This window comes from Miniopterus natalensis, chromosome 11 (assembly GCF_054644295.1).
Source record: "Miniopterus natalensis isolate mMinNat1 chromosome 11, mMinNat1.hap1, whole genome shotgun sequence".
Lineage (NCBI taxonomy): Eukaryota > Metazoa > Chordata > Mammalia > Chiroptera > Miniopteridae > Miniopterus > Miniopterus natalensis.
The window spans coordinates 29,587,615-29,602,170 of record NC_142091.1 but is presented as its reverse complement, the minus strand read 5'-3'; the positions used below and the strand labels follow the sequence as shown (position 1 = coordinate 29,602,170).

At 40.8% G+C, this 14,556-nt stretch overlaps 1 protein-coding gene and 1 pseudogene across 2 annotated transcripts in view; one reads left to right on the top strand and one right to left on the bottom strand.

The window, feature by feature from the left end:
* Positions 1-408: 408 nt before the first annotated feature.
* On the bottom strand, positions 409-906 carry LOC107532402 (cofilin-2 pseudogene; annotated as a pseudogene).
* Positions 907-2,703: 1,797 nt separating this feature from the next.
* TMEM135 (transmembrane protein 135) overlaps positions 2,704-14,556 on the top strand; it is a 198,456-nt gene continuing 186,603 nt past the window's right edge. Inside the window, exon 1 of one of the 2 annotated variants that reach the window (XM_016206817.2) lies at positions 2,704-2,987. In XM_016206817.2, the coding sequence (XP_016062303.1) occupies positions 2,847-2,987 (141 nt within the window). In that variant the 5' untranslated portion in view covers positions 2,704-2,846. The remainder of the gene's footprint in view (positions 2,988-14,556) is intronic. The other variant, XM_087821617.1, reaches the window with a different exon arrangement.

Sequence of the window (14,556 nt, the reverse complement as noted above, 5' to 3'; positions counted from 1 at the left end):
CCTTTAAACAACTATCTTATATTATTTTATTGAGTTTTTACTATCTTACGTTATTATTATACCTATCTTATATTTCTTGTTTAATTTTCTTGTTTGTTTTCTATTTTCCCTCTTTAGAATCCTAGTTTTAGGGCATTCAATTAGCTTACCCTTTGCAGTATTCGAAGCTATTCACATTGACAATCCCATTCATTGTAGTGCTTGCTGCAAGGGAGGAATATAACCCATTGTTTGGGCTAAAATATGATGGGAAGGCATCCCATGAATTTTCCATTAAGGTAGCAGTATTAAACAGTCTAATGGCAATCACTGATAGGCTGCTTAAGTGAACATATCCTTTGTTTATTGTTTTGGAAGGGCCTATTTGGAAGGGGAAAAAACAAAACAAAACCTAATACTAATCCAATTGACTGAACTGAAGAAGTGGGAGCTTCTTAACATCCAGATGGCATTGGATTGTGATTTTATAGGGGCTTTTCTTCAAGCAAGACTATTACATAGCCTCCCCATTTCTCTCCAAGTGACAAGCATCCTAAATATTATCCAAGCCATATACTTGCCATTCATGTTTAATACCTGTAATTTTTTTAATGGTGTATTTAGAGCTAGCATAAGAACTAGCAATGCTTTTGAAAGGTGTATTTTCAGGAGCCCAGAATATAAACCACTTGATCTTCTGTCTTAGACTCTTTTGTTTTGTACGCCACATCTTAAAAGCAAATTGGCAGTCATTCAGAGGCAGCAGCTTCGCAAAGGATGTGTATGGGCCCTTTATAGTGTCACCCACCAACATCTACTTTGCTTCCTCTACAATTATTTGTCTTTTATCACCACTTATACAGAAGAGAACTGCTTGCTTTCTTTTTTTTTGAGCTCCTCTTGTGTAGAAGAATTCCTTACTCTCATATTGTGCCCCCTAAGAAAGAAGATACCTACCAAGATGGGCTCTCAGTGGCTTAACTGGGCTTCAATTTTAAAAAGCAGAGCCTATAGCCATTTCTACATGGGGGCCCCTCACACGAACCACTCTTCAGGGAGAATCGGGCGCTGAGCTGCCTGCCTCCTGCTCTAACCTGCTTGCCTGCACTGTGCTCCTGCTTCCTGAGCCTGCTCTTATACAGGAGTTCCTGGAATAGCATTTCAACCGACAGGACTGAGGCTTTCCCTGTCCATCGGACCTGCGCGGTGATCTTCACCAATCACTTAGTCTCCATTCTGACTAATCAGGACAGTGCTTTTCGGACGGAACTGCAAGGATCTGGAGTCCTATGACCTGGTGCTGGGGCTTTTGTGTATGTAAGTCAGCTCCCCTCTGGTACTTTTCCTATTGGTGGAAGACTGAAGTCTGTGGTCCCTGGCCCCAGCGGACAAGCAGTGTAGGCCAGAACAGAGTGGAGCCGTGTAGCAGGAAAGGGGTCGGGTCCAGGGCACCTTGAAGCAGTGCTGTTCCCCAGCCGGTGCTGCTTCCTAATTGAGCTGTAACACTATTGAGCTGTTTCACAGCCATGCTGTATCACAGTTGAACTGTTTGCACTCAATAAAGTTTCCTTCTTCACCGCACTCCAAATTGGGAATGCCTGTTGGCGCCGAATTGACACCAATGACCATCGGTTGGCATTATCACTAAAAATTGTGGTGATTTCCTCCCTCCTTGTAACCCCATACGCCATAGTCTAGTGCCTGTGGCTGTAGTGGCAGCTCAGGCTCTGTGCCACTGGAAGGAGGAGAAGGAGCGGTGGGTGGAAACCTGGTCTCTCTTGTTCCCCTCTGAAGCTACAGAGCTTAGAATAGTTCCTGGAAAAGAGTTTGTGCTCCGTAACTGTTTGTAGAATGAATGAATGAAGAATAGATTAAAGTGGGGTTCCTCTAAAGGTAGTGAGCTCCTGCATTAAGAAACTATAGAATTTAGAATGCCAAGGGACCTGGGAGGCTATTATAGGTGAGGAAACTGACACTTAGATTGGCTGCATGACTCACAGGACACACAAGCCCCTTGTCATGTCCGTTGTTGGCAAAGCTCCAGTCAGGGATGAGTTCTGTGACCATCGCTGCCTCTACTGTGTGCTACTTGACTGGTGCTGTGGCACTTGTCACGGATGCTATAGATAGGACTGCTCAGTGTCCTGGGAATTGTACAGGATGACCTCTGGCCCTTGCCCTAGTGTCTGGACAAAGCACACAGTTTTCAAGCTTCCTCAGCCCCGCAGAGCTCAGAAAGCCCAGCAACTGGGAGCAGAGCGGTTGCAACCAGCAGGCAGCCTTAGCGATTGGTGACCTGTTACCTGGCACTCTAGAGAAGGGGAGCCGCGCAGGATAGTTGTCCAGGCTCTCCCCCGGCAACCATCTTCCTTCACCAGCTCCCAACAAAAACACTTCATCCCTTCCTTCCCCTGCCCTCGGCTCTACTTGCCCGGCTCGGAGAGGGCGCCCTGCAGTGACCAGCACTGCACACCCAGCCCAGGCTTCTCTCCAGCGCGGCCGGGCGAGCGGCGCAGGGAGGCGGGCGCGCCGGGAGCAGCTTTCTCACACCTTCTGCTGCGCGCGCGCGCGCGCCCCGGAGGGCCGGGCGCGCGCCTCCGCCGGCGGCCGGCCGGGGGCGCGCACGCTCCGCCTCTCCCCGCCTCCCGGTGCGCGCCCCGCCCCCCCGGGCGGCGATACGCCCGGCGCGCCACAGCCGAGGACTTCGGCCCGGAGTTACCCGGCTTGCGTGACCTTTCCCCTTCATTCCCCACCTCCCGGGGCCCGCCCCGGGAGCGCGCGGTGGTTGGGCGCGCGGTCGTCCGCCTTCCCACGCCCTCCCCAACTTCGGCTCACCCCTCGGCGTCCCCTCCGCGCGACTCCTCGTCATGGCGGCCCTCAGCAAGTCCATCCCTCACAACTGCTACGAGATCGGCCACACTTGGCACCCGTCCTGCGGGGTTTCCTTCCTGCAGATCACCGGGGGCGCCCTGGAGGAGTCCCTGAGGATCTATATCCCTCTGTACTTGGTGAGACCCGTCAGCCCCTCCTCCGGGGCGAGTTTCGTGTGGAGGATGGGCCGGGGGTGCAGCCCTGCTCCCGAGAGGCCTGGGGGACGTGCCCTGTGCCTGCTTCTCGTGTGCAGGCGTCGGACAGGATGGGCTTTTTAATTTATTTTTTTGGTCGGGGAGGGTGTTGGGGTGGGGGAGGCCGCAAGGGGCGGATATCCCAAATCCGACCCGGGACAGGGGGAGGGGGAGGGGAATTAGAGGTTGAGCTGTCATCTAAATGCCTGTAGTTGGGAAGGGGATGGGCTCCCAACTCTGGGGTTAAGTTGAGAACACTTAAAATTGTGACTGCAGGGACCTGCGTGATTTTTGCTCTCTCCTGCCTGGAGATGGAGAGGTCAGCGAGGCGGTGAGAAATGGCCTGCAATCTTTCCTCATATAAAATATCTCTGTTCCCCCACCCCCATTTTTTTTTTTTTTTTAAAGGACATATTAGCAAGGCCATATGACCCCAGATCTTGTCTCAGTTTGGAATGATAGGATTGTGGCCTGAGGGTTTTGCAAGTTTTTTGTTTGTTTGTCTTTTGCAAGTTCACAAAGTAGACACCTGGTTGAGATTTTGGGTGGTGATTTAAAGGGTGGCCCCAGTCTTAGGGTTATTGAAGGTGAGTAGATCTTACTTTATGTCATCTAGGTCCTTTATTATAGAGCTTTACATGTAGGGCAGTCTAAGTTTGTTGTTTTTAATAGAGAACATTTGGAAATATGTGAATGTGTCACTGAGAACTGGTAAGGAAGTTTGTTCTTAAATGCTCTCACCGGCGTCTTTTCCCCCCCAATAACCTTGTCCTTGGTATTAGAGATTTATTACTTTGGTTATTGAAGTTCAGTCTCTCTTTTCCTGCCCAATAGAGTCTGTCCTAAGAAGGCAGAGGTCATGTTTTTTGTATGTTTCCTAAAAGTTTCATTCAATATTCAATGGGTGGTTAATTCTTATTTCTCATTGAGTAATCATTTGAATTTATACCCTGCTATGCCTAGAAGTGTGTCATGGCCATAATTGTATACTTGAACAGTTTGTTTATTACAGAGTTAACACAGGAGAAGATGGTAACTTTCTCTGAGGTTGCAGAAGCCAGTTTTATTTTTATCATATAGACTGATGCTTTTTAAACTTTAATGTGTGTTAGGAATCCCCTGGGGGATCATGTTAAAATGGGGTTCTGATTCTGCAGGTCTGGGTGAGGCCTGAGATTTTGCATGTCTAACAAATTCCCAGGTAATATTGATGCTGCTGGACTAAGAACCACACTTTGAATACTAAGGCTTGAGAGTGGAGGCCAATAATAAACTGGAGCTGGAAATTTCTCCCTTGATTTTCTTTGGCAAAGATTCATGTTTATCTGCTTTTCCACATGAATTGTGGCCAGTGTGTAGCTCAGTTTTTTTGTTGTTAATAGAACATCTACAAACATTTGAACTCATGATATGTTCAATAATACAAAAAGATTGTTTCTGCCCTTATAGGGTTATGAGGTAGGTGGGGAGAGAACTGATGCTATGTGATTTCGCCTTTGAAAATCCATAATACTTTTATGATGCCCCATTCATTCATTCAACTGTTTGTTGAGTGTTGACAGTTGTCATATCTACAACCTAGACAATTTATTGGTATCTTCCATGATAGGGAAGTTAAGGGGAGCAATAGGTACATCTGTTCTTTTATTCTAGCAGTTGAGACGGCGGGGGCAGGGGTGTCAGGAAAGGTTTGTGTTTTACTGTTATATCTTCAATTTGATTAAATACTTTTTGAGGATAAATAAATTCTCCATCTTATTGGCCTGTATCATTTACAGCTGTGTTTTTCAAACTTCGGGTTGATACTCATAAGTGGTTGTGAAATAAAATTAGTGGGAATTGACCAGTATTTTTTTCAAGTGAAACAGAAGAGAACAGAAAAAATAAGAGTCCATTGTAGGTACTAAGGATAAAAATTATTTCATGACAGTTTTGTTTCAGATATATTTGTATGTGTGGCTGGGATGACTTAGTGTATATAGAAACACTTTGCTCTTTGTCAGTGTTGGGTAGTTGTTGATTATGTGTGTAACCCCAGGTGCCAAAATACAAGGTGGTATAGGAAGAAGTGGGCTTTTAAAAGGGGTTAGGGAGAGATTAAAGATGACAGTGGACTGAGTGGAAGCTACACTGACACTCTCTTGGGACCAAACTGGAATTAAAACTAAAATATAGAAAAACCATGCTGAATTAATCAACTGCAACTGAAGGCGAGCTGGAGAGCACCCTCATAACCAAGGAGGGAAAGTGGAGACTGCACAGAGACTGGTAGGAACTGTGCAGGCCCGAGAGGGCTGATTGGGCTCCCATAGGCAGCAGCTAAAGGTCTGGAAGGATGTCTCAGCTGGGGGGCGGTTCTCACTGAGGACCCTGGGACCTAAACCCCAGGCTGGATTTCCCAGCCAAGAGGACCAGAATGGAGAAAGGTGCCCACATAACATCTGGCTGTGAAAAGCAGCCAGGTTTCTGTCTGCCTGGGAGAGATGGCTGGGAATGCAGGCACCCTTTTAAACGGCCAATGCACAAAGTTTCCTGTGCAGAGACTCACCGTGGGCTCCAGCAGAGGGAAGGCAGAGTGGACTAGAGCTGTGTGAGGAGCATCTAGGGTTGTGGGCTCTGGAAACAGAGTCAGAGGGCACCTCTCTGGATTCCTGTGCCGAGTCTTTCACCTATACTGCAGAGGCAGACACTTACCTTCCAAGCAGCTTTTGCCTGAAGGGGAAGCAATTGCCTCAGCCTGCCAGAAAACCTTTCATCCTATCCCGTGGAGTTTCTACAGCCTGAGGCTCCTTAAGAGAATCAGATAAATCAGCCTGCAGGCAGAGGCAGACCTCAGAGTGCTTTGAGTCTTTGCCTGATCTGCTTCTGGACCTGGGCCTTGCAAAAGCAGACTTTGGTGTGCATGATGGTCCTGTCCAAACACACCCAGCCCCAACAGAGGGGACCTCAAGCCGTGGGTTGTTGATAGCTCCAGACAGGGTACTCAAGGCCAGTTCTAAACAGCGTCTGACATGGGCCTGCACCAGAGACCATCCAAAAAGACTGAGAGTCCTAGCAGGCCTACCTGATACATAGAAACAAACCCAAATAGGCAGCCAAAATGGGGAGACAAAAAAACAAGCCCCAAATGAAAGAACAAGAGAAGTCTCCAGAAAAAGAACGAAATGAAATGGAGATAAGCAACCTATCATAATTAGAGTTCAGAATACTGATTGTAAGGATGCTCAACAGCATGAAAAAAGATATGGAAACTAAGAAGGAAATTACAAATGACATAGCAGAAATAAAGAATACATTGGAAGGAATAAACAGCAGATTAGAGGAAGCTGAGGATCAGATTAGTGAATTAGAAGACAGGGTAGAAAAAAATCACTCAGTCAGAGATCCAAAAAGGAAAACCAAGTAAAAAACAGGAGGACAGTCTAAGGGAGCTGTGGGACAACATGAAACTTAACAATATTTGCATCATAGGAGTGCCAGAAAATCTAGAAAGTTAGCAAGCGTTAGAGAACCTGTTTGAAGAAATAGTGGCAGAAAACTTCCCTAACCTGGTGAAGGAAAAAGTCACACAAGTTCAGGAGGCACAGAGAGTCCCAAGCAAGAAGAATCCAAAGAGGCCCATGCCCAGACACATCATAATTAAAATGCCAAAAATTCAAGACAAAGAGAGAATATTAAAGGCAGCAAGAGCAAAGCAATCTGTTACCTACAAAGGAGCTCCCATAAGGCTGTCAGCTGACTTCTCACCAGAAACTCTACAGGCCAGAAGGGAATGGCATGAAGTATTCAAGGTAATGCAAAACAAGGATCTAAAACCAAGACTACTCTATCCAGCAAGGCTATCATTCAAAATAGATAGTGAAATAGCTTCCCAGACAAAAAAAGACTAAAGGAGTTCATCACCACCAAACCAGCACTGCAGGAAATGTTAAAGACACTGCTGTAATAAGAAGAAACAGAGAGAGAAACATAGGCATAAAGAATTAAAATTGCAATAAATAAGGACCTATCAGTAATAACCTTAAGGACTTTAAGGGAGCAATCAACAGCAATACAGTCATAGTCATGGACTTGAATATCCCACTGACTTCACTGGGTAGAACTTCCAGACAAAAAGTCAACACAAAAATAATGACTCTAACTTGCACACTAGATCAGATGGATTTAATTGATATTTACAGAACATTTCACCCCAAAGCTGCAGAGTATACATTCCTCTTAAGTGCCCGATAGCTTATTTAGCTGACCTTACTTAGAATGCGGTGTAATGTGGTAGCACGAAGAATTTTGAATTCTTGGGAGTAGGTTCAAGTCCTATAATTCTAGAAATAAGAGTGCTTAAACCTCTATGTTTTACTCTATCAAAGTATTTCTTATGTTTGAGGTGGGATGCTTGCTAAGATGATAGACATGGTTACGTGTCATATACATAGGGCTAATGTAAGAGGAAGGAAATTTTTTCATAATAGATGCATTAGTTGATCATATCGGAGTTGAGGGTGTGATGCTTGTACTCATAGGAATGATACGGTAAGCAAAGATAGACCACATGTTAGGACACAAAACAAGTCTCTACAAGTTCAAGAAGATTGAAATCAGATCAAGCATCTCAGATCACAAGGGCATGAAATTAGAAATCAACTACTGTAAAAACACTCAAAAACATCCAAACACATGGAGGCTGAATAACATGTTATTAAACAATGAATGGGTTACCAATAAGATCAAGAAAAAATAACAAAACTTCCTGGAAACAAATTTAAATGAACACACAACAACCCAAAATCTATGGGACACAGCAAAAGCAATCCTAAGAGTGAAGTTCATAGCACTGTAGGCCTACCTAAAAAAGCAAGACAAATTTTTAGTAAACTATCAAACCCTACAACCTAAAGAATTAGAAAGCTCCCCTGTACGGCTGTCCTGACCAGGGCTTTTGTTTGCTGTGGTGGATTCAGGGTGGAGGGGATCAGTGGGAATAAAAGGGGGGATATCTGTAATACTTTCAACAATAAAGATAAATTTAAAAAAATAAAAGGGATTAGGGATGTGAATTTCAATCTCTGCTCCTTCATTTACTTGCTGTTTGACTTTTTGTATGTTACTTTGTTTTTCTTTGTAAGAACTGAGTGAAATAATGCTTTGAAAATGTATCACTTATTTTCTAGTTCATAATAGGTCTTGAATAATTAGGCCTTTTTTTGCAGAAGATTACCCATATTTTAGGGCTGTTGTGAGGACATAAATGGAAGATTAATGTGTAGGAATAGCAGCTATCCCATAGTAGGGCCCTAATAAAATGTTGCAATTATTAAAATCTCGCATTCATTATAATCAATGTCTGTATCCCCTCTTAGAATGGTGGTTTGCATTCTGTACTAGCACAGTACTTCAGTAAGTGCTTAATAAATGTCTGAATGAGTATGGGTATGAATGAATGAGCTCAGGAGTAAAGAGATATTCCACAGTTCTAAAGTAGTGCCCGAGAGAATGGAAGGACTGTTTTAAAGGCATTTGACAAGACGCATTTCACAGAAAGAATGAACGAGACTTAAGAGACCAGCAACATTAGGGGCAGTGTGCTGACTTGTTTATGCCTCTAGGATTTCAAGTCATTGATGCTCTTGCCTTCATTGATAGAAAAGGAGAAGTTTTGTAGGGAAGCTGATTTGGGGAAAATTTTTCTTGAGTGTATTCTGGAGCCTGTAACCTGGGTCTTGTATGTTTGCTTTTTATTTGAAATATTACATCGTGTTTTGTACAAAACTGATCGCTTTTGTTCCTTTCATATTTCTTCTTTTGTTCAATGCATCTACTCTCATGCTTTTTTATTTCAGTATCTACAACTGTTCTTAGTATTCACCTTATAATGCTTAAACCATGTTGGAATGTAGATGCACCAATCCTTTTAACAGTGAATCTTTGTGTTTTCGCAATTTAAAAAAAAAAAAATTAATCATCATCATTTAGCTCCATGTAGGTTTTTTTCCTAAAGAATCCTACATAGGTTGTAATATATGCTAACAATTTATGCATGTACCGAAAATGTATTTCAGGAAGTTATATTTTGTTTCTTGAATGTTAGTTATGGCCACACACTCACATACGAAACAGTTGTTAAAGTGTTTAAACTCTAGACTGCCGCTACAATTAATGAAAGCATAGTGCCCTCAGTAATCTGTGGCAAATTTAGAACACACAATTGGCCATTTAGGGGGATTCTATGCTGCTCAAGCTCTTATGCGCCTTCTCTAAGAAGGACAACTTGTTCACTCATCTCAGGTTGTTCTAAGACCTTTCTGAATTTTGCTATTCCTAGGTGACTTTCCTCAGGACCGCCACATTAGGGTATTGGCATTTACCTTTAGCTAACTCCAAAGTAGAACCTTTTGCACTTTTGGGAAGGAATGAATTAAAAACCTGCTTTTTAATTGACCTTTAAGATGTTTGTTTACATCTTTCTTCAGAGTATGAAAATGTTTACTTAATATTTATTTCCTTTGAACCTTTTAATCTAACAAATTTGTTAGATTATACAGGGTCAATTAATTACCTCTAGATTCTGAATAAAACTTAAGCAAGAGCTAGAATTTTTAGGAATAAAACACAACTTACGGACAGTCTTTAGTTGCTAAAGACTTGAAAACCATTGACTGAAGAAATCAGTTCAGTGATATGGAATGGTGTTTTTTGTTTGTTTGTTTGTTTTTAATGTTCTCACAGTTTTATTCTATGGGGAAAAAATGGTAATTCTACAAAAGTTCCAAAGCTTAACTATAAGAGGCTGTTCAGGTTTCTGTACTTTAGTATGGCTTAGGTGGGAGGATCCTGGACTCTGGGATCAAATTGCCTGTGTTAGAATTGTAGCTTTCTACTTACTAGCTGGGTAACCTTGGACAAATTACCAAACCACTCTAAGCCTCCATTTCTGTGTCTGTAGTAATGGAGGAATGGTAAGTTTTTACTCCAGAGGACCTTGTTAGGATTAAATGAGACATTATATGTAAAGTGCTTCTGGTACATAGTATGGACTATGTTTTTAAAGGCAGTAGGTTAGCAGGTTTTCTAGAGACAATGAGACCAGTGATGAGCCTTTTTAATGTTTTTGGTAGTAGTCCATTTGCCTTTTATGAGAGAGAGGGAGAGAGAGAGATGGGTCATTAAGGAATACTAACTGCTGAGAATATCTATCTGGATTGTTTGACCTTTGGAGATCATGGACATTTTAAATATGTGGGCTAGGGGGCGGAGTTGAGGGACTCTTATCTCTATTCAATGAGTAGAGGATGATCATTATACTGTTTGTTATCCCTTTAGAGATGTAACAGTCTTTTGGTCTCTTTCTTTTAAATGAGCAATTAAATGCAGAAGTTTCCTGTTCGTTGACAGGACATTTTGAGTTTGTTGAACTTGTTGTTAATATGTCACTTGTTATTGTTTGGCTGATCTCTTCTGAGTACAAAGGAGAGTTCTAGCACATTATTCACAGTTGGAACCTGAAGATTTACTCTTGCACTAACCAGTCTCACAACTCACCTATTTCTGAAGCAACTATCTCCGAATATTGCTGGCCCAATCTGGCTGACTCTTGTTGACCCTTTAGTTATCATATAGATCAGGGATAAAAATGAATAAATAATGGAATATAGGATTTCAATAATTATGATCCATTACTGTTCATGTTTCTGAGTCAGTAGATTCTTAATAAAACAAATACTTGGTTGATGCAAAAAAATTAAAAAGCCCTCAAATCATTAATAAGCATTTTTCAATGCCATCCTTATTTCCTTTTGCCTGGCACTAGAAAATTCTCTTTAAATCAAAAGGAGTGCTTCTCTGTCTGGGAAAGTTTCTCCTCTTCAGTAAAATAATACATTTTGGTAGAGAGAGAAACCCGTCTGGAGGAATGAGGGAGCCAAGTTCATACTGGCACTCCCTGTTGTGACAGGTTTTATATCACATTGTCTTCATGCCCAGCTCTCTAGTTGATTCACTGTGATACAGATTATTTTGGATAGCCAGGCCTCTTATTTACTATTTAGAAAATTATATTTGTCATGAATTTTTGACTCCTTAAAACACACTTTTGATTATTTGCTGATTAATATTGATGAAGAAAATATACATCAATGGAGGAGGACTGAGATTTAATGATTAGCTGAACCTGTACTATTAGTATTAGAATATTTGTTTCCTATTTACTTACCAGTTATTTATTGAGCCTGCTCTTTTCAGTGTGCTGTCTGTAGTAGCTCTGCGCTATGTTGTATGGTGGAGAGTAAGAAAATGCACTGGACATACTACTTTCGTTGAGAGTTTATAGTCTAGGAGGGAGATTAAGCATGTATTATCCTGTAATAAAAATTCATGAGTTAAATACTGCATGTTACAGATAAAATAGTTTGAGAGGTCAGAGGTAGAAGATCACATCTGACTGGGAGATAAGGCAGAGGTGGCAATTCAGTGGCCTAGATGAAAGAGTAGGATTTGGAAAGGTAGAAATGATGGTGGAGTGGTTTGAGCAAAGATGGGTAGAACAGAGTAGGTGCGGTATGCTTTGAGGAGTGGCAGATGGAATTTAGGCTTTACTTGATGTAGTAGGCAGTCAATAAAGGTTGCCAACGGGGCAGTATGCTTGAAGTTGTTTCATAGAGTTAATGTGGCAGTGGTATATAGACCTGTTGGATTTAGTGGCTCACATGTAAAGTAGGGGAAAGAATCAAATGAAACTAGGAGATTTTAAGCCTTGTTGATTGGAATGCGTGGAAGGTAGTGCTGTGGGAAAAGTATTTGCAGTGAAATAGGCTGATCACTTTGGGGCCTATTGAGTTTTAGTTACCAGTGTAATATCTGAGTGGAGAATGACCAGGAGGCATTGAGTAATATAGAGCTGCTGTTCTAGAGAGAAGGTGGGGCTAGAGATTTAGGTTCAGATAGCCTAAGAAAGTCGAAGCTCTGGTTTGTCAACCAGGAAGTCAGGTCCTTAGCTCAACTGTATGTTTAGAAAGGGAAGACAACCTGAGAAATGCTCATGTTTGGAGGAGAGGAGAAAAAAAAAAAAAAAAGAAAGCAGCACTTAGATGTGAACAATTTGAGAAGAGAGTGTTGCAGAGAAGTCTTGAGCAGGAAGTTTTGGGAAGTGTTGTTAAGAGGTGGGAAGAACATGGACTTGAATCTTGGTCCTGCCACTTATTCACGTTGTAACCTTGAGCAAGGTTCTTAACATATGGGAACCTCAGTATTTTCATCTATAAAATGGGAGTAAAATACCCATCTCATATCCTTAAAAAATATAAATCAGCTCTTGTAATTCTTCCGCTCAGAACTCTCAGTGTCTTTCCATCACAATAAAATGTGAAAATCTCTACCGTGACCTACAGAGCCTTATGTGATCTGTGCTGTTGCTTGTTTGATTGCATTTCATACCATTTTCCCTTTTGCTAATTCACTTCTAATAGATATAATCACACTATTCACTTTAAATTTTTTGTAATCTGTTTTGTTATTTAGAACAGAGCTCTTGATTTCTGGGGAATATCTTAAATTGGACAACAAATTGTCAAAAAAACCCACCAAAATGAACATTTTTAAGGAGTGAATGACTAGAGAAAAAAAATCTTGCCTCTTATTTGTGCATAGGCAATCTACATATAAGTAATTGCTCTTATTGATTATGAAAGACAACCTGGGTTGAAAGTCTGGAACACAAATTTATGTTTCATAATTTATCTGTATAAGCTTTGCTACTGATAAAAATGTGATAAGATTTTGATAATAGATTTGTAATTTATTCATCACATATTTATTGAATATCTACCCGGCATTGTGCTAGGTAATAATTAGGAAAGGGGAGTTAGTTGAAGTGACTGCTTAACAAAGAGCTAAGTAAAAAGTTTTGGAAAGTCTTTTCAAAATGTGTTGGTACAATTTCTTGTATCATTTGTATAGTATAGTGAATGTGAAATATGTTTACATCCCCAATAACTATACTAGGAACATAGTAATTCATACTGTTAATTGATGCTTTGATAATTAAGAGTCTTAAATATTTTATCACAGCATAGTATTGTATTGAAGATTTGTTTGAATCTCTGTTGACCCTAGGTCAAGTTTCAAATTGTCTTTTGATTAATTACCAATCTTAGCTTTCTTTCTACTAGTTGATCTCCTCTAAAAGAGTGTTGTGATTTGAGATTTTTTGTGTGTATTTTTTTCTTCATGTTTAATATGAAATGAGTCTGCTTCATCTCAGGAAACTAGGAGTATAGTTAAAAAGTATTTGTTAATGGACCTTGTTTATTGGTTATTCAAGTTAGTATTGTGAATTGATAATACAAATTCTATATGAGGCTCTCATAATTATACTTGAGGAGAATCAATAATTGAAGTGAAAGATTTTAAGTAATTTTGCTTTCAACAGCATTGAAAATATTCAGTAATATGAATTTATGCATGAAGGTACGAAAAGAAGGAAGAATGCTAGGTCAAGTGTCATCAGATTGGAGCAGGCTCCTTTATAAGTATGCTGAATTTACAGTGTTTTCAGCTTATTACCATTTATTTTGTATAGTCTTTTGACTCATTACATGTGTCAGGTTGCTTTGGTTTCTTGATTCCAACTAGATCTTTGGGGTTTGGATTGTGATTAGTCCAGTTTGGGAGTTGTTTTGAAGGATTCTGTATCTGTTGGCAGGGACCTGATCATTCTTGATTTCTAAACCTTGAAGAAAATAGACCTGTATCTTAGAAACTCGCAGCCCACACTGAATTAATCAGGATCAGACTGAATTTCACAGAGTGCTCACAGTTCCATTTGGAGCACATGGAGTGTTATTGTAACTATTTACTCTGAATCTTCATTTCTTCTCACTCCCTCTTTTCTACCCTCATTTCATTCTTTAAATATTACAGATTGCCTACAATGTGTCAGAAATACAGGGACGTGGGAACCAGGTGAGATGTATGTGGACATTACAGTTAAGGGGGAAGATAAACTTAAAAATATATATACAAAATAATTCAGCTGTGATAAGTGCCATTGGAAAGTACAGGGTGTTATACTAGAGTGTTACAAGAGTTCGCATTCTAGTGTGGTAGGTTTGGGAAGGCTTTCCCAATGAAGTGATATAGTAAGTATATGAATATTTGTGAAGTGACTATGTATTAGACCATTACTTTATAGAATAAAGAGAGGTTATCTAATGATTTCTTAAATTCACTACCCTGGTCAAGAATTTTATTTTTTCCCTTTAGACTTTAGACTTTACTTAAACTTGAAGCCAATGGCAATAATAAAACATCTCAGACTGTACAAATGCCTTAGTTAACAGATTCTCTGAAATTGAACCTCTATTCTAATAAAATCTATATTTTAAGTTTAGGCAGTCACAAAATTTTCGTTACAAATGTTAGAACACCTGTCCTAACAACCTCTATTTGTCTTCACCCTGTAAAGGTAAATTAAAGTTGTTCTAGACAAAATTGTGAGGTCTGGGTAGGTAAGCATCTTTAT